At 50.4% G+C, this 25,008-nt stretch overlaps 2 protein-coding genes across 3 annotated transcripts; both read left to right on the top strand.

Moving 5' to 3' along the window:
* Positions 1-1,430: 1,430 nt before the first annotated feature.
* On the top strand, positions 1,431-14,273 carry DPF2 (double PHD fingers 2). Of its 2 annotated transcripts, XM_061406933.1 has the most exons (12): positions 1,565-1,684; positions 5,906-6,066; positions 6,451-6,558; positions 6,885-7,048; positions 7,861-7,953; positions 8,116-8,194; positions 8,704-8,745; positions 9,734-9,871; positions 9,999-10,127; positions 10,268-10,380; positions 10,898-10,979; positions 12,975-14,273. In XM_061406933.1, the coding sequence occupies exons 1-12, from the start codon at positions 1,653-1,655 to the stop codon at positions 13,049-13,051; spliced, it is 1,218 nt and encodes a 405-aa protein (XP_061262917.1). In that variant the 5' UTR covers positions 1,565-1,652; the 3' UTR covers positions 13,052-14,273. The 2 variants fall into 2 exon arrangements, with proteins under 2 accessions (XP_061262918.1, XP_061262917.1); XM_061406934.1 differs by lacking the exon at positions 8,704-8,745 and having other exon boundaries at positions 1,431-1,684.
* Positions 14,274-16,528: 2,255 nt separating this feature from the next.
* On the top strand, positions 16,529-20,131 carry TIGD3 (tigger transposable element derived 3). The gene is made up of 2 exons (XM_061406932.1): positions 16,529-17,429; positions 18,350-20,131. Exon 2 carries the CDS (start codon positions 18,366-18,368, stop codon positions 19,779-19,781), a length of 1,416 nt encoding a protein of 471 aa, XP_061262916.1. The 5' UTR covers positions 16,529-17,429; positions 18,350-18,365; the 3' UTR covers positions 19,782-20,131.
* The last annotated feature ends 4,877 nt before the right edge of the window (positions 20,132-25,008 follow it).

Below are 25,008 nucleotides of genomic sequence, written 5' to 3' on the forward strand. Positions count from 1 at the left end.
GCCAGATGGGCTACAGTCCATGGGGTTGCAGAGTCGAACACAACTGAGCAACTAACACTTCCACTTTTCACAAACATTCATGCTGAAACACATACTTTTGAATTCTTTTGGTGTCACCTTTGATTCCCACAATCATTTGGGGAACAAGAGTGCAACAGTATTGTCCCTAGGTTTTCCTTCCAAGCTGCTGACATCTATTCTGCAAACTTGGTGCAGGGTAAACAGTGACAAATACCACTCAACTCTCACCTCCCAAACTTGATTTTAAGGCATAATGATGATATGTCCTGATTCTGAAATACTAAAATGGGGCGGGGGGGAGATTATGTGCATCTTAGAATTGATGAAATACAGCATATTATCAGGATCAAAGACCAAGCCCTGGGGACTCTGACAGGTCTAGGAAGATGTGAGGATAGAGAGCCAGCAAAAGAAGCTGAAGGAGCTGCCAGTGTGATAGGCAGCCAGCCAGGAGAGTGTGTGTCTCAGAGATGAGTTTGAAAAAGAAGTGAATGGCCAGTGTTGTCATGGGGCTGATAGGTTGATAAAGACAGTGAAGTGAAGTGAAGTGAAATTGCTCAGTCGTGTCCGACTCTTTGCGACCCCATGGACTGTAGCCTACCAGGATTCTCCGTCCATGGGATTTTCCAGGCAAGAGTACTGGAGTGGGTTGCTATTTCCTCCCTGATAAAGACAGGGAGATCTCTAAATCTGTTGAAATGGAGATCATGGTGTCTTTGTTAGATGTTTCAATGAACTGATGAGAACAAAATCCCCATTAAACTGGGCAGAGAGACACTCAGAAATCAATCAACAGAGATAGTAAGTATAAACAAGAATATGTGCTCTGAAAGGGTGAAAAGAAAGAGGGTGATAAAGGCAGAAAGGGCTTAAGGAAGGGCTCTGATATTTTAAAAAGAGGATATTAAGCCATGTTTGCAGATGAATTTGCATGATTCAATAGTGAAGGAGAAGTGAATGGTACAGGAGAGGAAGTTGCAAGAGACAAGTTCTTCAGAGGAGGAAAAGAGCTTAGGGGTAGGAAGCAGGGGAGAAGAGGTGGGGATCAATTAAGTTGGTGGCAGGAAGGTGGGGGAACTTTTGTCAGACCCCAATATTCGGGCCAAAGATCTGTCAGGTTCTTGCAGTTAATATTTCTCTCCCTAAAATGGGCAGCCCAAAAGGACTGTGCACTGCTCTTACCTTCGGCTACCCACCAACCCCTAGTCTGTACGTGAGGGCAAAGGGTTATTAACCACGAGGTTAAAGGTCAGAAAGGTAACAGGACGCATGACCTCCATCTAGACCACCTCTGGGTTTGCCAGTTCTCACCAACCTCTCACCTTCTCATTTCTGGACCTGGTCAGATCCTCGCTCCCTTCTCCCTTCTCCCTTCTCCCTAAACGGATGAGGCAAAACAGGAGCAGAAGCCTCGGGGCGCGCGCCCGCCTCCATTGCGCCTGCGCATTCGTCCCCAGATTTCCAGGCCGGGGAGAACCCGGCAGAAGCTCGTTCTCCGTCGCTCGCTCTCGGGCGCACGCGCCCGAGTGGCGCCTGCGCAGAAGGACAAGGAAATTACTTCTCTCTGCGGTCCCAGCGCCTGCGCGCTGCGGGCTCCGGGCCTCCCGGCCTGAGGGAGAGGAGCCGGGAAGATGGCGGCCGTGGTGGAAAATGTAGTGAAGCTGTGAGTGGTCGTTTCTTTCTTTTCCAGGCTGGGAGGTCTTGTAAGGGACCTGGAAGCAGGGGGCGGTGTGGGAACGGACGAGGCGGAGAGAGGGACGTGCCTGGAGACGCCGTGTTGCGACTCCTGGAGGGGAGGGCAACAGGAGACTCGGGAGAAGACGTTGCGCTTCTTTAGAAACTTGTGGAGGCCCTGAGGGGGGCACACGGGAGCCCCTAACGGGCAGCCTCCCTGTGGGGCTGGGCGCTCCTTCAGGCGAAAGGTTTCCAGAGTATGGCGCCCTTGTTGCGTACGGGAGACGGTCCCGGATTCGCCTCAGTCCGGGAGAGCCGGGCCGACCCCCGCGAAGCGCGGCCGGCGACCCCTCCCCATCGGCTGCCCGCAGCGGGGCCCGGAGGAGCAGGCTTGGCCGCCCTGGCGCCGTTGAGCGCTCAGGGCTGTTTTGTTCTGAACAGCCCCGTGACGTTCCTGGGCGGGCGGGGGCGGGGGTGGGGTGGTCCTCGAGTATCAGGTACCCGAGACCAAAAATATTCCTGGGGAGAATTTGTGGAAGAGCAGATACAGAGGGAAAGAACTTCAGGGAAGAGGGGCTTGGCGCCGGCCAGTCCCAGCCATCGGAAAGTGGGCACTGGACGGACGCAGTCCAGGCCGCCCTGGCCGCCCCTAGGGGCATCTAGGTCGGCCGTCTTCGCTCTGCAATACTCTTGGACTGGGCAGATTTCAAGCGAAGTTAAAGTTCATGGTTGTTTGGCAAACTGAGAATGGCCTGTTAGCTGTGAGTTAAAGATGCTTTGGGACTTGATTTAACCCAGCCTCCTCCCCGAAGAAGAATCTAAATGAGTTTTCCAATGGGGTCTTCCACCTCCACCCCCACCCCCATCGGCCAATACAGCAAGCTCTTTAATGGACACATTTGGCTTGGTGCAGCGGTAGGAAAAATGAGGTGACCAGCTGTCCAACTTGGCTTTTGGGTTTTGACTGGGTGAGAAGGTAAAGGTTTGGGAACTCTTTTAAGGGGCACACAGCTTCTCATATGTCTTTGTAGTAGACTGAGCCCCACTCTTCTCAAGAGCCTTTTTTCTAAGGGGACGTTGCTTCTGTCCCTCCTCCTGCCTGGAGCCTTTTCTTTGAGAATGCTTTCCCACTTCCATTAAGCTAAGTGCCTTCTCCTTGTGGGTTTTTTGGTCGTTTTTTTTTTTTTTTTTTTTCTTCTAACATGCTTTCAGCTCCATCCTGCTGCCTCTTTCAGCCACCCTACTCCCAGCACTATTATCTTCCTCTCTGATCTGCCCACTTCAGTTTCCCCAGCACTCTCTCCAAGCTGACATTTCCCTCAGTTTAGAAATGACGCTGCTGATCTACCATTTATATGTTATCCATACTGACTCAGATGTTCTTTCTTTGTTTCCCTGTCTTTCTCTTTGTTGACTGCCCCTGTCCCATTGTAAAGGGAGGTTTTACACAGGTTTCATGCCTCTCAAAAAAGAATCAAAGCTTCTACCTTGGAAAGCTTACTGTAATGGGGGAATGTCAAAACTTGCCTAGGTTTAAGAGTTTTACGTAGTGAGATTGTTTAGGTTGGAAGACTTTCATCTGAGAAATAAGGTCACCAACCCTTTCATGCAGTATTGGAAGTGAGGGGTTGCCCGTTTAAATAGAACTTGACTTCTTATTTCTCTTTAAAGATCTGTAGAGATAGTGAAGGTCACCAACCGCTGATTCCTGAGTACCAGTAATAACTAACCAACTTTCTGCTCCCTCAGTTCTAGCTGTAAAGAGCTGTGGACCACAGTTAATACATTTTCCTACAGAACCTGCTCTTTAAAAAGAGACTTCCAGTCTTCCTGTACTGTTCTCGTCCTGGAAAGAGACGCTTTTCTTGACCACGGTGTGCCTAGTCGTCTGACTGCTGAGGTTTTACATTGAGGTCAGGACTACTAGCTCATCTTTTCTGACTTGCATCTTGTTCTGGGAGAAGAATTTTCCTTTTGTAAATTCTCCATCCCTCCCAAATGTGGTGTCAGAATTGAAACAATCTTTAAGGGGTCTTACTGGGGCAAAATAATAGTATAAAAGAGCTGTGGTTGCTGACTGGTTTTGAAATCCTCTGAGTTAGGTAACAAGATATGGAGAATGTTAGCTTAAAATTTCTTGTAGTAGGAGCCTTAGATTCTTAAGAGAGCTCTCATTCTTCTTTGCTCTATCCTCATCAGATCCTCTCTTCCTCCAACTTGTATTTCTTTATCAGCTCTCTCACTCACAATGCAGTTTGCCCCACCTTCTGAAATCCCTTTTAACTCACAGGAGCTTTGATAGAACATGTCTCATCCATACCTCAACCCCACCCCCACCCCTGACAGTTTCCAGCCTCCTTGCTCTGACTTTGCAGTTCTCAGCCTGTCTAGCCCTTCCTTCCATCTGACTTACAGTGTCAGTATCAATTTCCATCATCAGAAACAAAGGCGCTGCTGCACTCAGCCTTGTTTATCCAATTTTTCTCTGTTTAGTGAGGACATGGCTGCCTCCTAAAGGCGAGCAAATATGAGCCTATTCCTTCTCTTTATTCTCCAGCACAGGCTTCATGTCTGCCTCAAATTACAGTCATTACAGCACATTGAATCAAGCCAGACTGTCTTGTGTCACTGCCTGCGTGCAGTGTGTATCTTTGTTGGTTGCTGGGAACGTTCTAAGCTGTTCCTCAGTGGTCTATTGTGGCTGCCCAGTGAAAGCCCCTCTTAGATTCCAGAGCAGGGTTTGTTGCTGCAGCTTGAGTTATGAACATAAGCTACAGAGATTTACTGTGTTCAACTTCTCATGCTTGGAGTCTCCCTCTTGTAGAATATGTCAGAGCTTATCTAGTTCAGCCACCCTAGTCAGTAGCATACCTGAGGTCCACATGGGTTGACTAAATGTCCACATATATGTGGTGACTTGCAGCCAAGCCAGATCTTTTTACTTCTGAGTCAGGATATTCCAGACACCTTCTTGGGTGCTGAGGATATTGTGGGGAAGAAATCATCTGCCCTCAGTTAGTTTACTTTAAGATCAATCAAGGGGAATTCCCTGGCGGTCCAGTGGTTAGGACTTGGCGCTTTCACTGCTAAAGGCATAGGTTCAATCCCTGGTTGGCACACTTTAAGATCCTTCAAGCCACTTAGTGCGTAGAAAGAAAAAGTTTGCTCAAATATATAAATGTGAATTGTATTAATTTAAGCTCTAGTATTACTGTGCTTGTTAAACCCTGAAGGATGAGAACAAGGTTGGTTCTATATACATGCTTCTTAGAACCAGATTACTCCTGGCACTGCAGTTTTGCAGCTTTTTAAAGCTCTTAAAAAGTTCAAATTTCAAAGGAGGTCTTTTGAGTTCAAAAAGGTTCTTTCTTAAAAAAATTGTTAGTGTGAGAATGGAGAAGGGTCTAGAATAGGCCTTTCTGCAAACAGGTTTTGTATCAGTGTAATGGTACTCAGTAGAAAGTAGGCTTCAAGGGTGTTCACATATTTCCAAATGTTTTCTATTGATTGTAAAGTTAGTATATAGAATTAGCTACTTGGCAAATACCTAGTTTAAAACTCAAAAGATATAAAATGGCACAAAGGAGAAAGTCCCCTAGTCACCTGGTTTTTCTCCTTGGACGCCTACAGTTTCTTTTCCACCACTTAGGGACATCCCATAACACTCCTCAGCCCTGTACCCCACCGCCCCTCTTTTTTTGTAGTTATCTTGGAGATTGTTTAATATTTGTACATGAAGAGCTTCCTTTTTTTTGTTACAGCTAAGTTGAATTTCTTTGTATAGATGGGGTTTGGTAAACTTTAGTAAGTCCCCCCAGATCTTTTGAACTCTTCTTGTTTGTAAACAGGAGTAACTTCAGCTTCTCAGAATCCTGAGGGTTAAGAGACGTAGCACTTTGGTTACCAAAGGGTTGGAGAGGCACAGAACAAACATTATTTTCTTCCCCTCTTTGTGGGTTAGACTAAGGACTGATTAGACACAGGGTGCAATCATGTGCCCTGACGGTAATTTATTTGTAAGGTACTTTTCCTCATAATGGCCTAGTGAAGGGGTTTGGTGTCCCATGAGGCAGAAATGGAAGCAAATAAAAGCAGAGTGACATTCTCCCAGTCCCTTGAGCCTTCTAGAGAAGCAGATGGCAAGGGAGAGGGATAGCCCAGCACACACACACACGTGCGCAGTCACACCTGAGTTTTGTCTTTCCTGAAGCCTTGGGGAGCAGTATTACAAAGATGCCATGGAGCAGTGCCACAATTACAACGCCCGCCTCTGTGCTGAGCGCAGCGTACGCCTGCCTTTCTTGGACTCACAGACGGGAGTAGCCCAGAGCAACTGTTATATCTGGATGGAAAAGCGACATCGGGGTCCAGGTGAGAATCCACTCAGGAGCCCAAGGAGGAAGCAGCTTCCTCATCTTAGGTGATGAGCCAGCTGAATAGGTTTTCCCTTTTGCTTTCCACCCAGGGATGCATACGGTCTTCCCGTGATTAGAATCCTGGAGAGGTCGAAACACCTTTTGTTTTCCACAGGGCTACACTGCTCAGGGTCTTGCTGGGCTCTGGAGAGCTATGTGTTAGCCAAAGCTCCTGAGCTTAATCTGTTTTCTTGTCCATAAGCCATGCCTCCTCCAGCCCCAGGTGCTCACCAGCCATATTCCTCCCTTGCTCTAGAACGGTACTCATGTGGAAAGTGTTTGATACTATTTTCTAGAGCTGTGTTAGGGTTTAATTTCTCTCTTTTCCTTCCTTCCTTAGGATTGGCCTCTGGGCAGCTGTACTCTTACCCTGCCCGGCGCTGGCGGAAAAAGCGGCGAGCCCACCCTCCTGAGGATCCAAGGCTTTCTTTCCCATCTATTAAACCAGGTGAAGCATAGTCCCTCCTGAGCGGGATATACCCTGCTGCATAGTCAGAGGCCTGCTAATCACCTGTTACGTACCAGGCCCAGTGCTAGATTCTAAAGATACTAAAATGAATGAGATGTGAGTCTTTCTGTAAAGAATTCAGCCTAATAGTTAAGAGACAAGTAAACAGACAAGTTATGGTGCCAAGTAAACCAGAGCATCTTGGTTCCTGGGCACCCAGAGACCAGAAGGCAGTGACTGGCTTATGATTGGTCTGACCCTGTGTAGACCAGGCAGATCTTCGTTCAGCCCTTCTGAGCCTCACCTCCTCCTGACCTTGCCCGCAGACACAGACCAGACCCTGAAGAAGGAGGGGCTGATCTCTCAGGATGGCAGTAGCTTAGAGGCTCTGTTACGCACCGACCCCCTGGAGAAGCGAGGCGCCCCCGATCCCCGAGTTGATGATGACAGCCTGGGCGAATTTCCTGTGACGAACAGTCGAGCACGGAAGGTACACGATTAACACTGTGGTTAAGGAAACTGTGGTGGAAACCAGTCTCCTCTTCATCAGAGGCCAGCCAGTAATCAGAATAGAAGCAGAAGCTATGGGCCAGGAGAGGCCCCTGCTGTTCTGTTCCTGCTCCATTCCTTAATGAGCACTGGGTACTGATGGGCTTCATTGTCATCATCCCGTCTTTCCTGCTCCTTTTCTGGTAACTATAGACTCTCATCTTCTGTTGCCACCTGAGTTTTTTTTAGTGCCTGGGGTTACCTAGGTGATGTCCCTGCCAACAAGGAAGCAAAAACTGTACATAAAAATACGTCAGGCACTGTGCTAAGCACTTTCCCGTCATTTTCTGCAGTCTCTACGATCTTAGGAAATAGGTACCTTTGCCCATTTCACATGGTGGGGGGCGGCGCTGCAGCACATTAGTGAAAAGAAAAACTTGCCACAAGTAAGCAGCATAGTTTAACTCTGGGACGTTAGGTGTTGGAAGGGAACCGCTGCTGACATGCTCCCAGGTGGCAGATCAGAGGCAGGAGAGGGCATGCCACTTGGGGTATCGGAAAGTTTTATGAAAATGTGGCATTTGATTTAGCTACTTGGAGATGGTGGGAAAGGCATTCCAGGCTAGGGGAACAACATGAAGAAAGGCCCAGAGAAAGGAGAGCCCAAAGCCTTGAAAGAACAGCAGTGAGGAGTGAGGCTGGAGTGGAGCCGCTGGGTCATGGAGGCGGCCCTGGCAGCCTTGGCCAGTCCCAACGTGGGGGAGCTGTTGGATGTTCTCATTTCTGCCCATCCTAATCCTCCTGTCTACTCAGCGGATCCTAGAACCAGATGACTTCTTGGATGACCTTGATGATGAGGACTATGAAGAAGACACTCCCAAGCGTCGGGGCAAGGGGAAGTCCAAGGTGAGGGGCAGCCCGGGGGATTGGGGAGCCTGCAGAGTCCCACTGTCTTACCGCTTGTTGTTGCCATCATCCTTCCTGAATGAGATTAGCAGCCACTACCAGGAGAGTAACTCTTCAGGCCTAGACACCTTAGTAAGGGCATCTTTTTGCTCTTATTTGCAGAGTAAAGGTGTGGGCAGTGCCCGTAAGAAGCTGGACGCTTCCATCCTGGAGGATCGGGACAAACCCTATGCCTGTGACAGTGAGTGCCTCACGAGTGGGTGGGTAGTCCTTGCCTTGGACCCAGCTCCTCGGGATATGAGAGGAGGGAAGGTTGTATTCTTGCTCAAAGTGGTTAAACAAGCTTGGACTCTTGTCCTGCCTGCTGACTGGTTCCCTCTGAAATCCCTGAGAGGCCCTGGCCTCTGCTGCACGACGGGTGAGCCTTGCATGCTCTGGGGGAGATTTCTCCTGTCCTCTGGGGTGGGGGTGCCCACGAGGGACACACAGCAGGCAGAGTTGGCCTCTCAGTAGATGACATCTGGGCCTGCTGGCCCCAATCTAGTCAGGCCCCAGGAGTCCAACGCTAACTTTTCCAGCGTCTGTTCCCTCTTCCCCTTTTCTCTGACTCGCCCCACTTCTGTCCCTCCACCCTGGGAGCACGGTCGCCACTGGGGTTTCTCTCTCGTTTGCTCTGCTTTCCTGCTGCTGCTATACCTGTCTCAAGTGTACCAAGGCCCTCTTCTCATGACTTTTCTTTCTGTCTTTCAGATAGTTTCAAACAAAAGCATACCTCGAAAGCGCCCCAGAGAGGTAGCTCTCTCAACTTCTCAGACTTTTGGTTTTCCTATCCCTTTTTCCCTTCTCCCTTTGTTCCTGCCTTTCTCATCTGTGACGCTAGTGTTAAGGTCCCTGGAATGGCATGGAGAGAGGAGCCCTGGCCCTTCTGTTGCGGTCCACTGCTCACAGTCCCAGAAGCTGCCTCTCCCTGCTTGTCTCCCACCATGTTGCTCTAGGGCTGCTTGGGCCCACTGCATGGGGTGGCTTTAGAAGCATTCTGAGGGACCCATTGTCCCAGATCCCTCTGCTTCCGCTTCCCCAAAACAGACATGTGGTGGTCAGCTAATGTTCCCACCATCCTGCCACCCTTCCCATCCCTTCCCCATTCCTTTCCTGCTACCCCCTATTCTTGGTATCACTGCTCGAAGGTACAGAGTGCCTCGTCGGGATCTGCTTTCCTTGCTGGTTGAGGGGTCGTTGGTTGGATAGAGCACTGATGTGGGCATGTCTTTGCGTTTCTCTGGGGGACAGCTACCCCAGGAGACTCAGTTGATAGATTTTCCCCAAGAGATCCAGAGGTGGGCTATGTTGTATTTGGGGAGTAGCATGAGCCTACATTTACTGAGAGATAAAAAAAGTCTGGAGTCTTAGCTTTCCTCCTGCCTGCCATTATTTTAAAATTATTGCAATACTATAGAAGGTCCCTTTCCTTCCTGACTTGGAGCTCCCCAGACTATTCCCAGGGCAGGCAGAAGGCAACAGCTCAGTCTCCCAGACAGCTTGAGTGGAGGAGCAGAGGTGGCCGTGCTCTGGGCTTTAGTAAGTGGAGGAGCCGTGGAAGCTTGAGCCCCAGGCCTGCTGTTCCTGGCCACGGGGAGGCGGTTCTCAGTAGACGTCTGTCCCTGAGCAGAGCTGATGGGGGCGGTTACCTCTGCCTCAGGTGGAGCCCACAGCTTAGAGGGGCAGGGATGAGGTACCCTCAGATCCTAACACCTTTCTCTGCAATCTTCTCCCCACTCAGTTTGTGGAAAACGTTACAAGAACCGACCAGGCCTGAGTTACCACTATGCCCACTCCCACTTGGCTGAGGAGGAGGGCGAGGACAAGGAAGACTCACAGCCACCCACCCCAGTTTCCCAGAGGTCCGAGGAGCAGAAATGTAAGCTGGTGTCAGGGGCGGGGCAAGCAGGAGTCGGCCGGGCTGTGAAAAACCCTCCTTTCGGGGATGTCAGGAGACCCAGAGGCCTGCATGGGTGTCATCTGAGTTCTTCCCTTTCTCGTTATAGCCAAGAAGGGTCCTGATGGATTGGCCCTGCCCAACAACTACTGCGACTTCTGTCTGGGGGACTCCAAGATCAACAAGAAGACAGGACAGCCCGAGGAGCTGGTGTCCTGTTCTGACTGTGGCCGCTCAGGTATCTGAGCCAGTGCAGCCCCTGCCGACACCCAGACCCTGAGGGCCCGTGGCTCACCAGCATCCCAGTGGCTGTCATAGCTGGGTCCCCTCACTGCTCCCCAGCCTTCAGTTCCCTGATTCGCTCGCTCTCCTCCACAGGGCATCCGTCCTGCCTCCAGTTCACCCCCGTGATGATGGCAGCAGTGAAGACCTACCGCTGGCAGTGCATTGAGTGCAAGTGCTGCAACATCTGCGGCACCTCCGAGAATGACGTGCGTGTCCCCCCCACCCCCCCCCCCCCCCCAGCACACTCCTGCTCGGCTTTTCCTGTCCTTTCCACCAGGAGGAACTTTGATTTGTTTGGCAGGTGTTCACTGAGTATCTGTGTCAGACCCTGTTTTAGGCACTCAGGACACTAAAGACAAACAACGTCCCTACTTTCATGGGCGTCACCCTCTTGTGTGAACAAACAGTTAGCAAGGAAATGAGTGGCATCTTTATGCTGTTCCCTTCAGAGAACGTTCCATGCAGTAGTGTGGTTAACTGTTAGAGTAAGTGAATAACTGATTCAGATAGAGCTTTTCTGAGGCTGTTGGGGTCCCAGTGGGATGACAGTGACTTTCTGGATGGAGAGGGACAGCAGTAGTTTTCTGGCCAGAGGGTCCCACGTGTGTTCTTCCTGCCATCTGCCCCCACCCCTCTTGGAAGAGCCCTTCTAACCCATTCCCAGCGGCCCAGGCAAGGGGAGTCATTCACCTCCCCCTTCCTCTTCCATCTCACCTCCTCTAGGACCAGCTGCTCTTCTGTGATGACTGCGATCGTGGCTACCACATGTATTGTCTAACCCCGTCCATGTCTGAGCCTCCTGAAGGTAGGTTTCCCTGTACTCTTACTCAGAACAAGTATTTATTAGTGACTTGGAAAATCACTTATATAGTGAGTGTATTCCTGTATCAGTGATACAGTCTTCCAGGTTAGGGAGTAGGCTCTTAGCCTTCACTCAGTTCTGAGTGCTTTACTAGCATTGTACCTTTGGGGTTTAACGTTTGTACATTATCACCAGATAACATGCACAGCCACAGAAAACGGACAGCCTGAAAGAAAACAGATGCTGAGCAGAAAATAATTACCAGAAGGAGAGATCTGTTATCTTTCAACCAGCCTACAAAACTCAGTCATAGTTTGTCTAGTGGGGGACTGTGGTTTCACCACTCCATGCCTGACAGATTGAGTGTTCATTTCCACCAGTTGGGAGAGGGAGCTGAACCTGGGACCTGAAAAGTTTGCTCAGGCCCTCCAGCAGTGTTTAGTAAGATGCTTCAAATTTATGGAAGGTCTTCAATGAAACCATTGGGGACACCAAAAAGTGGCTGCCTCTCCGCAAGTCCTCTTTGCACCAGATTTCCGTGCTGAAGTCCATCCTTTATAGAAATTCAGAAGCTTACTCAGGAGTACATGAAGCCCAGGAGCTGTTACTGTGACAGAGGATGTGGGCCAACATTGCAGGTGAGAGAAAGTAGCTCACTGCCTGATGTGAGCTGACTTGCAGTGTAGGTCAGACTGCTGTCACCCCCTAGGAGGATGCCACTGACAAAGTCTGAGGGCCCTTTAACAGCTGCAGGGAGGATGTCTTGCTCATCTGTCACACCGCATTTGTTTATTTTATCTGTCAGGCCACATTTAGGGAGAAGCAGCATGTTTTGTGTTCTATTGTTTTTTAACCATAAAATACCAATTCACAGGCACAATTCTGCATGAACTGTAGAAAGGCTTTCCTGTGGAAGTGCTGTCAGACACTGCTGTGGTAGAGAGTTGCAGATAGCTGGGGAGTACCCGCCACAACCATCAGATGGTCTAGCCTCTAGGCCAGGAGTTCCAAACTATGACCCCAGGCCAAATCGAGCCGAACCTAGTATACATAATTCACAAGCTAAAAATTATTTTTACATTTTCAAACAGAATTAAAAAAAAAAAATGACTGAAACTGTGTGGCTCACAAAGCCTAAAGCAGTTAACACTGTCTGGCAGTTTACAGAAAAAATTTATCAACTGCTATATATTGACCTTTGGGTTAGGAAGGACCTTAGCTTTTTGAGAGTCACCTCTGAAGAGCTGATAAAAGCTATGGATTCTTTCCCTCAGAATGATGTTGAAATACACGTATGTACAACTGTGTTTATAGTTTTGAGGTATTAAGGGCTAATTTTGTTTCTCAAGGCATAGAAGAATTTAGCTGTAGCAAGTATTAATAAATGAACAAAATAAACCAGTTATTTTGCTTATAAGGAATATTATTTTCTGTTTTTTTTTTTTTTTTTTTTAATGAAACCAGACTTGGGTCACAGTAAGTTGCATCATCATAGCTGGCCCCCTTTTCCTCTCATTGGGTCCTCAGCCTCTGCTCAGACAGCTGGTGACAGCGGAGAGCCCGTCTCTTCTGTCTGTGGGCTTTGCAGAAAACTGTCTTCTGTGGAATCAGTATTGGTTTCTCTAGACCCTCTATTCATGATCTTTATTCTAGCCTTTGGGCCCATGAGAACAAAAGTCTGGCTCTTTTGTAATCACAAGTTTAAAGCTCGGTTGCTTTAAAAAAGTTCTTTGTCTCTCCAGGTCCTCTTTAGTGATTATAATTATAGGGCCCAGAGGCCCTGGGAATCTGTCTTCTAAAATAGGCCTCCAGGTGATGCTTTCTTTCATCTCCATTGAGAATTATTTTTCATGCTGTTTGAAGACCTAGAGTTTGTCCCTGCTCAAGATAACTGAAACTTTGCTGCTGCAGCACATCTCCAGTCCTCCCCGTAGCCAGTCCTGCCACTGGAGGTGAGGATTGTGTGGAGCCCTCCTGACCCTCTGTGCTTCTCTGCAGGAAGTTGGAGCTGCCATTTGTGTCTGGACCTGTTGAAGGAAAAAGCTTCCATCTACCAGAATCAGAACTCCTCTTGATGTGGCCACCCCCAACCCCTCATACATCTAGGGCTGTTTCTCTCCTCTCTGTTTTCCATACCCACTTTCCCTTCCCCCTCTCTTTCTCAAGTCCAGAGAATTGCAGGTGGTCATGCCAGCCTGCCTTTGGCAGCAGCAAGCTGAGGTGGCAGCTCTGACCACCTCTGGCCCCAGGCCCTCAGGGAGAACGGAGCAGCACCCTGGCCCAGGGCATAGCTGTGGGCCCAGCTTCTCCCTGCTCTCCCTGAAGAGCATTCACTCTGTCTACCTTGGGCCGAGGCCAGGGTTCAAACATTGTCCTCCAAGAGAGAGTGGGAGAGCAGCTCACTTCTCTCAGCTCAGCCTCCACTCTGGTCCCACAGTTTTCCCTTCCTGTGAAGGTGAGTCAGACTGGGGCATATGCCAGAGCAGCTGGGAGTGAGAACTGAGCAAGCTGGCAAGCAGCTGCCCATGCCCTCGTGCTGCTTAGCCTCACTGCCTCCTTCCCCCAGAGTGGCTTCCTGTGGCCCTCTGTTCCTGCAGCCCAGGATCCTTTACCTGAGCCAGGTAAATGCTCTTGGTCCTGCTCCTGGCTCTACCCTGTTCCCACAAACCTACCCCAGGGGGAGTAGCAGCCTCACCCTGATTGTTCCTTGTGCTTGCCTGTCTCATTCTCACAGGCCCTGGTCTCTAGTGACTGAAGCATTCCCCACCCTTGTTATTTTCTGTCTTCTGCCCCACCCCCCTCCTTATTCCCTTTGGTTTTGTGGGGAGAGGGGAAGCATCATGGGGCCGGGCCAGAAGCTTGGGGGCCACTGGGAGATATTGGATAATGTGCCTGTTTTTTAACTCGATGAAAAAGCCTACCTCCGAAATCCCCTTTTTGTTCTTCCTGGACCTGGGCATTCAGCTCCTGCCCTTAACTGAATTGGGAGCCTCTGCCGCCTGCTCTGTGTATCCTGGCTCCTGGGTCGTGGGGAAGCCACCTAGACATCTCTTTCTTCCCTCGCACACTTGCTAGCAGCTGGTAAGGTCTTCACACCCTGATTCTTTAATTTTCTGCCTGGTGACACTTTAAATAATAGGGGGGACTGTTCATCCCAGGACAGCCTGGAATGTCCTTCCCCTTGGCTGTGGGCAGGCCCTAATTCACTGTCACTTTGGAGTTGAGGTGTCTTTTTTTTCTTTCTTTCCTTAGTTCCTATATTCTAAGCATTAGTACAAATAAACATTTTTACACAGAGCCTTTTGCTGGATTCTTTTATCTCCAGGTCTCCTTTGCTGTTTAAGGCCACTTTATCCTAAAACTTCCTTAGGACAGTGGTTTTAAATGTTTTGAAGCATAGCTTTTCACCCAACTTAAAATTTTTGCTTAACCTTAGTAGATTAAGTTGATACAAAATTGGGTACTTTGTTTTAATCTTTTATGTAAATTATGACAATTTCTTATAAAGAAAAATGAAGTTGTTTTGATTAATACAAAATTTGAGGGCACTCCTGGTGGCTCAGTGGTAAAGAATCCACCTGCCATTACAGGAGAAACAGGTTTGATCCCTGGTCTGGGAAGATTCTATATGCCTCGGAGCAACTAACCCTAACCCGGGGGCCACAGCTATGTAAGCCTGTGCACCAGAGCCTGTCAGCTGCAACTGCGGAGGCCCACATGCTAGGGCCCGCGCTCCCCAGCGAGAGAAGCCGCCGCAGGGAAAAACCAGAGCGTTGCACCTGGAGGAAAGCCTGTGTAGCAACGAACACCCAATGCAGGCAAAAATAATGTTTTAAATGCAGTTAAAAATAACTTGAGAATCCTGTTTGTTTCTGTATTTTTGTGTCTTTGGGGGAGATTCTGCTGGATTTGTACATGCAAGTAATGACAACTTTATAACAGTTGACCTTGCAATTTAAGATACTTAAAAATAGGTCCAGAAGCTTGATTATTATATAAATAGAATGACAAGAAGACTCATGACATCATGATGAGACACATGACTTTTTGCATAAGCCGTGAACATGAGATGAGAGACCCCAACCTTGTGAGTGAGCCCACAGTGCAGTGCTACAGCCTTTCCAGACAGATTTATGAGCACAAAAAGGAGTTTCTTTTTCCTTCAGCCGACACGTGAAAGGTATGAATCAGTTATGAACCCCCTGAAACATGCTTAGGGTTTTCTGGGCCAGCCTGAAGGCCACTTGTTCCTCCTGGAAGGCAGAGTGGCCTGGGCCCCTGTGCTCAGTTAAGTAAGCCAGGTGCTCCAGTTTGGAATCGTATTAGGGACACAGCACAGCCCCCATCCTCCTGTCTGTACCTGGAAGTAGGCCTGGAGCAGAGGGAGTAAAACAGTGAAATGATCCTTGCTGGTGGATTAAGTGTAGAAGATGAGATGCTGATGAGAGCCCTGTATCATTGAGAAGAGATTTGGAAAGGTTGCTGAAGGAGGATTTAGGATGGGACATAGAAGGATGGAAGAGGGATCAGGGTTGGGATAGGAAGGAAAGCCTGTGAGAAAGGGGACTCACCTGTGGCCCCAGACTTTGACTTGACTGAAGGGAGAGGAAAGCAGTCTAGAGCTGAGGATTCGGCACTCCAGACTCGGGGTTAAAGTCTACATTGGACTTCAAAGAACTGAAGTCTACCAAGGAAAGGAATACTAAATCTTGACTTTAGGAACTTGAGTCTTGCCAAAAAAGATACCAAAACTAAATAAAAATTAATCTCCACATGCCCTAACTCAGAACTAGCCCCAAGCAAGTAGTCTTGAAGGAGGAGACAGAATAGGCTCTATTTTGAAAGCAGGACTCCATCTTGGGCCAGACTGTGGACTTTGAGCTGTATGTCCAGTATCTATGGAAACGACATACCAACAGGAAAACCAGACCCCCGGATGGAAGAGCCCCAGGGCTCATACCTAGACTCTCCATGGCCTGAAAGAATACCCTGATTATCTGTGTAACCCAATAGTCATAAATTTTATTATGCTTTTTTGGGTATGACCACAGGCCTGTTGATAATTGTCCCCTGTTAACCACAGTAGACTTAAGGCATATGAATCATGGGTTAACTTTGTATCTTTCTTTTCCTTTGTTCAGACTAGTTTCAGGGAATTTGGGGAGGTGGGTTTGGGCAGATACACTTAGGGTATTGTAGCCACACATTCTGGGAAACAAACTCACTCGGACAATACAGATAGTGGAGTGCAGTTTATTACACCGGCAGGCCCAAAGCAGTCTCCGCTTAGCCAAGAACCCCGACCGGTTTTTGTGAAAACCTTATATACCGTAAGTGTACAGTGCCCAAACCCACTTCCCCAAATTCCCTGTAACTAGTCTGAACAAAGGAAAAGAAAGATACAAAGTAGCCTAGGTAGTTAACAGTGGACAATTAGCAATAGGTCTGTGGTCATAGCCCAAGAAGTATAATAAAATTTATGATTCCATTGGGTTACACAGATAATCAGGTTATTCTTTCAGGCGACGGAGAGTCTAGGTATGAGCCCTGGGGCTCTTCCATCCAGGGGGGTCTGGTTTTCCAGTTGGTATGTCATTTCCATAGATACTGGGCATACAGCTCAAAGTCCACAGTATGGCCCAAGATGGAGTCCTGCTTTCAAGATGAAGCTTGCTCTGTTTCCTCCTTCACGGGTATACAAGGTTTTCACAAAAACTGGTTGGGGTCCTTACCTAAGAGGAGACTCTGCCTTGGGCCCGCCGGTGTAATAAACTGCACTCCACTATCTGCGTTGTCCTTCTGAGTGAGTTTGTTTCCCAGAATGCATGGCTACAACAGTCTGTTGTACCTTGGCTGACCGACCTGAGGTCAGTGCTGTCCATGGTAACATCTTTTGTGTGGCTTATAACCTGCTTCTATTTTTCAAAGACCACTGGGTAAGGGGAACGAGATCTGTTTGGTAGATGAGGAAGCTGCCTAGGGTCACGGCCAGGAAGACGTACTGCGTCCACGCTGTCGAGTCCTGTCAGGCTCCGAGGGCCGGGTCCCTGAGGCTGGCGGCGCATGCAGGACTCCCGCCGCGACCAGTCTCCGCCTCGCCATCCCTTCTTGCAGAAAGCTCCGTCCCCTCGGGGACCTGACGACCCGCCACTTTCGCAATGTCCAATGAGACTTAGCCGGGGGCGGGACGGACTTCACCGAAGGCCTATCTAATTGGTTCGGGGCGGGGCTGCGGCGGGTGGATGCTGAGCGGCGGACATCGGTCTTCCCAGCCTGGAGAGACCCCCGCGCGGGCTGCGCGCAGAGGGTGCGCGCGCCCGCCGCCCGCGCAGCCCCTCTGTCCGCTCGGCGCGTCCCTCTCCTGCTCTCCGGTAGCCGCCGGGAGAGGGGCTCGGGAGTCCGGCCCCAGCCAGAGTTGGGACCGGGGCGGCAGCCGCGGGACGAGCGCCTGAGGTGGGTGCAGAGCGGAAGGGCTGGAAGCCGGGAGGCGGGGAGGCCGGGCAGGCAGATGACTGGGTCCGCCCTGCCGATGGACTCCGGGTCACCAGAGGGAGAGGCCAGCCGAGTTGCGGAGCCCGACTCCTCGCCTGCCTGGGTCCCGGACGCTCGTCCCCCCGCCCTCCCAGGCCACAAGCCTCCCCGCTGAGGACAACCCGCCCCTCTCGCTGCCCGCGGCCTCCTAACCCCTCCTGCCCTTTGTCGCCTGTGCACCTGCCTTTCGGCCTTGTGTTTCCACCCACCCCCTCTCCAGGCCGGACCCCGGCCCAGCCTTCCCTGCTCAGGACCCAGCCCCAAATTAGACTTGCTTCTTCAGCCCCTAGTCCGTCCCTCTTTGTCGTCTGTACACCTGTCACCCCAACTCTGTTCATTCACTCCACCACCGGCCCCCAACATCATCTAAATTCAGCCTAGGCCCGGCGCCCCCTCCCTGTCCTGGGGGTTCCTCCCGCCCGCTCTGATTATCCCCTACACCTGCCCCCCTCGGCCCCAGCCCCTGTCCTCCCCCGTCCTCGCTCCTTTGTTGTGTCTGCAGCTGTCCCCTCGTCTCTATTCATCCCTCTCCCGCGGACCCCTTTCTCCCTCTGACCAGGGGGCCATCCCCTCCAGGCTCTGTTCTGTCATTCTCCCATCAACGCCCGGCCCACTGCCCACTCAGCCTGGCCTTTTCCCTTCCTTTCAGCCCAGCCTTCTCACCTCCTACCCAGGGTACCCTCGCCCTCTCCCAGCTGGTCCAGCCTTCCCTGGACTGCCCCCGCCCCTCCACACCAACCTGTCTCCCTGCCTCATATACTCTCTTTTCCTTGCTGCTCTCCTCTCCTAACCTGCGTGGCCTCCACCGTCAGTCCCCCGCTCACCCTTTCCTCCCTGCCCAGGTGCCGCCGAGAGGCCATGGAGCTGTGTGGCAAGAAGAAGCTTCACGCCCTGTCCCTGGCCGAGAAGATCCAGGTGCTGGAACTCCTGGATGAGTCCAAGATGTCCCAGTCGGAGGTGGCCCGGCGCTTCCAGGTCTCCCAGCCTCAGATCTCCCGCATCTGCAAGAATAAAGAGAAGCTGCTGGCGGACTGGTGCAGCGGCACGGCCAACCGGGAGCGCAAGCGCAAGCGGGAGTCCAAGTACAGCGGCATCGACGAGGCTCTGCTCTGCTGGTACCACATTGCCCGGGCCAAGGCCTGGGACGTGACAGGTCCCATGCTGCTCCACAAAGCCAAGGAGCTGGCCGACATCCTGGGCCAGGACTTTGTGCCCAGCATCGGCTGGCTGGTCCGCTGGAAACGCCGAAACAACGTGGGCTTCGGGGCCCGCCACATATTGGCGCCTCCGTTCCCCCCTGAGCCGCCTCCCCCAACTCCCACTCCCCAGGCCCAGCTGCCTCTTTCTCTTAAAGATTTCTCCCCAGAGGACATTTTTGGCTGTGTTGAAGTGCCCTTGCTGTATCGGGCAGTGCCTGGCAGAGCGGGTACGTGTGATCGGGTGCAGGTGCTGCTGTGTGCCAACAGCAGGGGCACAGAGAAACGGCGGCTGTTGGTCTGTGGGCCCCAGGCTGCCCCACGATGCTTCTTTGGGGTCAGCAGTGAGGCCCTGCCTGCCTCCTACCACCCTGACCTGGCCATCCCCTGGTCGGAGTGGTTGTCACAATTCGATCGGGACATGGGGCGGCAGGGCCGGCAGGTGGCCTTGCTGATGGCTGCCCGAGTGGTGGAGGAGGTGGCTGGCCTGCCTGGGCTCTGCCACGTGAGGCTCTTGCCTCTGTCTGCTGCGAGCCCCACACAACCCCTGCCCAGCTCCGTGGTCCGGGCATTTAAGGCCCATTACCGGCGGCGTCTGTTGAGCAAATTGGCTGCCGCCCAGAGCGAGAGGGCTGGCACGTTGCTGGCCGAGATCGGGGCGGGCATCACAGTTCTGGACGCTCTGCACATGGCAGCAGCGGCCTGGGCCAAGGTGCCTCTCCAGCTCATTGTGAGCAGCTTCATTCAGGAAGGGCTGGCTCCCGGCAAAACGCCAGTGGCCCAGGACCAAGCCTCAGAGGTACTGCAGGTCCCCGGTGGGCTGAGCCTCGAGGAATTTTCCCGCTTTGTGGATCTGGAGAGTGAGGAGCCTGTGTCTGGAGCGTGCAAAGAGGAGGTGGGCCCTGCAGACGAGGCGGGAGGCGGAGAGGACGGCTTCGAGCCCCTGCCCACCAAGGCTGATGCCCTCCAGGCTCTGGGCACCTTGAGGAGGTGGTTGGAGTGCAGTGGCACCACCCCAGAGCTATTTGAAAATTTCTATGCCTGTGAAGAGGGGGTGGAGCGACTCTGCTGCCTGTGAAGGGCTCTTCCTGCCGCAGCCCTCTCTCCTGTTTCCCATGGAAACGCCCTCTCTCAGAAGGCAGGTTGGGGGCTGGTCTCTTTCCCGTGGAAATGGAGCTTTTGTGAAAGGTGTTGAAGGGAGACAGGTTGGGAGACCAAGTCTAGGCTCTGAGCAAAAGTTGTCCAACCCCTAGAAAAGAGAGTCTAAACACAGGGCGGTGGGGCAGTGAAGCTCAGCTGCGTAGTTTCGGAACCTCTGTGGAGGCTGGGACTTAGGAAGGTGGAATAGGAATTTACAGACAGACCGACCCCTTGAACTCCGTGTTCAAAACAGTTCTGCTTCTGGAAATAAAGCTTTTAATCAGAAAAGCGGCCAAGGTTTTATCTTTATGTGTGTATGTGTGCTCAGTCATGTCCGACTTTTTGCGACCCCTTGGACTGTAGCTCACCAGGCTCCTTTGTCCATAGAGTTTTCCAGGCAAGAATACTGGAGTAGGTTGCCATTTTCTCCCCAAGGGGATCTTATCGACCCAGGGATTCAACCGGTGTCTCTTGCATCTCCTGCATTGGCAGGCAGATTCTTCACCACTGTGCCACCTGGGAAGCCCATTATTTTCATGAAAGGAGGGTATAGAAACTTTCAACTCAGGTTTTTTTGTTTTTGTTTTATGCAGGCCACTTTTAAAGTCTTTATTAAATTTGTCACAGTATTGTTTCTGTTTTATGTTTTGGTTTTTGACCTCAAAGTATGTGGGATCTTAGCTCCCCAACCAGGATTTGAACCCTCATGCCTTGCATTGGAAGGCGAAGTCTTACACACTGGATCACCAAGGAAGTCCCAAGACTCAGATTTTTTAAACTGATTGCCAAAGATTGCTGCCATGCAGATGTCTAGAGCTGTCTGAGAAATGACCAGGAGTGAACCTCCTCTCCCAGAATTCCAGCAAGAAGGAGCCCTGGGCATGGGGATTCATCATGGGCTAACAGACAGACAGATTCCCAGGACATTCTGCTTCTCTGATCATTTCCCTCTTTGGGGAATTCACCTCTATTGGAGTGCTGTCTGAGAAAGGAAAAGGGGCAGGCTAAGAACATTCTAGGGAAACAGAAGGAGCCAGAACTTGGAAGTCATTCATTCTTTTTTTTTTTCATTTGTCTGATTATTTCACATCTCTTTAGCAAGGCTTCTTGAGGGCAAGGTTGCAAAGGCCGTGTCCCTGCCGGGCAGGACCTTGCAGACAGTGGCGGTGGAGTGTGATTAACGGCCATCCTAAAGGCGTGTGCACAGGGCTGTGAGCCCAGGAAGCCTCCGGAGGAGGGGAGCTTTGAGTTGCAGCTGAAGGACAGACAGACAGGAGAGTCAAGGACAGTCCTGGCCAAAAGGCAGGGGGCTTGGAGGCAGCTTTTCCCAGAGTGCACAGGGAGGCCCAGGGGGAGCAGGAGGGGCCTGGAGCCCACTGAGCCTAGTGGTGGGGCACCCCCAAAGAGTTTCAGGTTATTTGTAAGGTTCTAGAAAACATGTGGAGGATGGGTCAGAGATGTGAGACCTAGAGGAAGAGAAACTCACTGGTCCCCGTGAGACATGGGGCAGCCCGAGCCAGATCGAGGCAGCAGGGCAGGAAGGGCACAGTTTACCTGGAAAGGATCGGGACTTTGGACACAGACAGACTCAGGCTGGTGAGGAGTCCAGCTCATGGCAGAAATCGTTCATGTGGCCTTTCAGGTCAACTGCAGGAATCACAAGCCAGCACAGTGCAGTTTTCTGGGGGTATCGCTGGCAAGGACACAGGTCAGCTGTGCATCTCCAGCCCAGGCCTCTCCCTATGGGGCCTCAGCCAAGACCCTTACTGGGTCTTACTGGGATCCTTACTGGGGTTGCGGGCTGACACTTCTTCCACCCTGATGCAGCATCTTTCACTCCCAGCCCTTCCTGGGCTGGAAGGAGCCCCTCCAGCAGCCTGCCATCTGACCCTCCCCTCCAGACTGGTGAAAACGGGCCCCTGGGGAGCTGGTGCCTTTTTTTGCTCCTCACAGGGACACCTCAGCGAATAAAGGCCAACTGTTCTTTCAGTTTGGCTCATCGTCCTCACTGACCACCTCTATGCCTGGCTGCTCAACAGTGAGACAAAGGTATGTCACAGTCCACTTGTAAACTGTTCTGAAGCTTCTTGCCAGCTTTCACTCCCAACATAAGATCCCAAATCACCTGCCTTTCCCCACAGATTCTGCTTTCCTACCTGCATTCACTCCTTTTTCCTTGTATTTATTTCCCTGCTCTGGGTCTTGGTTGCGACACTTGGGATCTTGAGTTGAGGTGTGCAGACTCTTAGTTGTAGCATGTGGGACCTAGTTCCCTGACCAGGGATGGAACCCAGGGCCCCTGCCCTGAGAGTGAGAGTCTTGGCCGCTGGACCACCTGGGAAGTCCCCCTGCCTGTACTCATTTAAGTTGTCCTTTTCTAAAGTCATTCCAGTTCTGACATAACTCTTTAAATGTTGAAGCCAAAACTTAGAGGATCTGTGAAGACCTGACCGGAGTAACAGAGGGGACGGATGAGCTCCGTTCCCAGGGGTCCTATTCCTGTTGCAGGAGCAGGATACAGCATGGGGTTCTCTCATTGACTTCATCCCAGAGCCTTTTTTCTTTTTTTTAAACCCATCCATTACGTCTTCCTTTCTTGTACTGTTACCAGGTGTCATACTTACCTCTTCCTGGGTGGCTCCATGTGCTCATTTAAGCAGCATTCACTGACATTTACTGAATGCTTTGCTTGTGAAGTGGGTCCTATTCCAGGACCTGAAGCTAGTGCTGAACAAGACAGAGAGAAAAAAGAGAGGATCTTCCTCGCTAAGCCCTTCTTTCCTGGTAGAGGGGATAAAGAAGAGACAAGTAAAGAAATACACATGGTCATTTTGGACAGCAATAAGTGCAAGATGAAAATAAAATAACGACGTTCTAGAGAGGGCTTCCCTGGTGGCTCGGTAGTAAAGAATCCTCCTGCCAGTGCAGGAGACACGGGTTTGATCTCTGGCCAGGAAGACCCCCTGAAAAAAGGAAATGGCAACCCGCTCCAGTATTCTTGCCTGGGAAATCCCATGGACGCAGGAGCCTGGTGGGCTGCAGTCCACGGGGCCAGAAAATAGTTGGAAGCGACTGAGCACGCATCCACACAATAGAAATTATTGCTGTTGTTACATTCATCATCAGCATCAGTCTAGAGGTGATGAACGTGGGGTGCAGAGATCCCCAAAGCAGGAAGATCGGTTCCCTGTCTTCTTATATCTGCATTGTCCTGTGAGAAATCTCTCTCCATCTACCTTCCGCTTCTCTTCAGCTGTGACAATTCTTTTGGGTTGTTTTTTTAATATATATAATCATTTTTTTCAGTGCAAAGAAATAGAGGAAAACAATAGAATGGGAAAGACTAGAGATCTCTTCAAGAAAATTAGAGATACCAGGGGAACATTTCATGTAACTGCTACTGCTACTGCTAAGTCGCTTCAGTCGTGTCTGACTCTGTGCGACCCCATAGACAGCAGCCCACCAGGCTCCCCTGTCCCTGGGATTCTCCAGGCAAAAACACTGGAGTGGGTTGCCATTTCCTTCTCCAATGCAAAGATGGGCACAATAAAGGACAGAAATGGTATGGACCTAACAGAAGCAGAAGATATTAAGAAGAAGTGGCAAGAATACACAGAAGAACTATATAAAAAAGATCTTCATGACCCAGATAACCACAATGGTGTGATCACTCACCTAGAGTCAGACATCCTGGAGTGCGAAGTCAAATGGGCTTTAGGAAGCATCACTGTGGACAAAGCTAGTGGAGGTGATGGAATTCCAGCTGAGCTGTTTCAAATCCTGAAAGATGATGCTGTTTAAGTGCTGCACTCAATATGCCAGCAAATTTGGAAAACTCAGCAGGGACTCCACAGGACTGGAAACTCCACAGGACTGGAAAAGGTCAGTTTTCATTCCAATCCCAAAGAAAGGCAATGCCAAAGAATGTTCAAACTACCTCACAGTTGCACTCATTTCACATGCTAGCAAAGTAATGCTCAAAATTCTCTAAGCTAGGTTTCAACAGTACGTGAACCAAGAACTTCCAGATGTACAAGCTGGATTTAGAAAAGGCAGAGGAACCAGAGATCAAATTGCCAACATCCGTTGGATCATAGAAAAAGCAAGAGAATTCCGGAAAAAGATCTACTTCTGCTTCATTGACTACACTAAAGCCTTTGACTGTGTGGATCACAACAAACTGTGGAAAATTCTTAAAGAGATGGGAATACCAGACCACCTGATCTGCCTCCTGAGAAACCTGTATGCAGATCAAGAAGCAACAGTTAGAACTAGACATGAAACAATGGACTGGTTACAAATTGGGAAAGGAGTACATCAAGGCTATATAATGTCCCCTTGCTTATTTAACTTATATGCAGAATACATCATGTGAAATGCCAGGCTGGATGAAGCACAAGCTGGAATCAAGATTGCTGGGAGAAATATCAACAACCTCAGATATGCAGATGACACTACCTTTATGGTAGAAAACGAAGAGGAACTAAAAAGCCTCTTGATGAAGCTGAAAGAGGAGAGTGAAAAAGCTGGCTTGAAACTCAACATTTAAAAAACTAAGATCATGGCATCCAGTCCCATCACTTCATGGCAAAACGATGGGAAAACAATGGAAACAGTGACAGACTTTATTTTCTTGGGCTCCAAAATCACTGCAGATGGTGACTGCAGCCATGAAATTAACAGACGCTTGCTCCTTGGAAGACAAGCTATGACAAACCTGCTGCCGCTAAGTCGCTTCAGTCGTGTCCGACTCTGTGCGACCCCAGAGATGGCAGCCCACCAGGCTCCCCCGTCCCTGGGATTCTCCAGGCAAGAACACTGGAGTGGGTTGCCATTTCCTTCTCCAATGCATGAAAGTGAAAAGTGAAAGTGAAGTCGCTCAGTCGTGTCCGGCTCTTAGTGACCCCATGGACTGCAGCCTACCAGGCTCCTCCGTCCATGGGATTTTCCAGGCAAGAATACTGGAGTGGGGTGCCATCACCTTCAATGACAAACCTAGAGAGCGTATTAAAAAGTAAAGCCATTACTTTGCCAGCAAAGGTCCGTCTAGTCAAAGCTATGGTTTTTCCAGTAGTCATGTATGGATGTGAGAGTTGGACCATAAAGAAGGCTGAGTGCTGAAGAACTGATGCTTTTGAACTGTGGTGTTGGAGAAGGCTCTTGAG

The sequence above is a fragment of the Bos javanicus genome, chromosome 29 (genome assembly GCF_032452875.1).
Source record: "Bos javanicus breed banteng chromosome 29, ARS-OSU_banteng_1.0, whole genome shotgun sequence".
Taxonomy (NCBI): domain Eukaryota; kingdom Metazoa; phylum Chordata; class Mammalia; order Artiodactyla; family Bovidae; genus Bos; species Bos javanicus.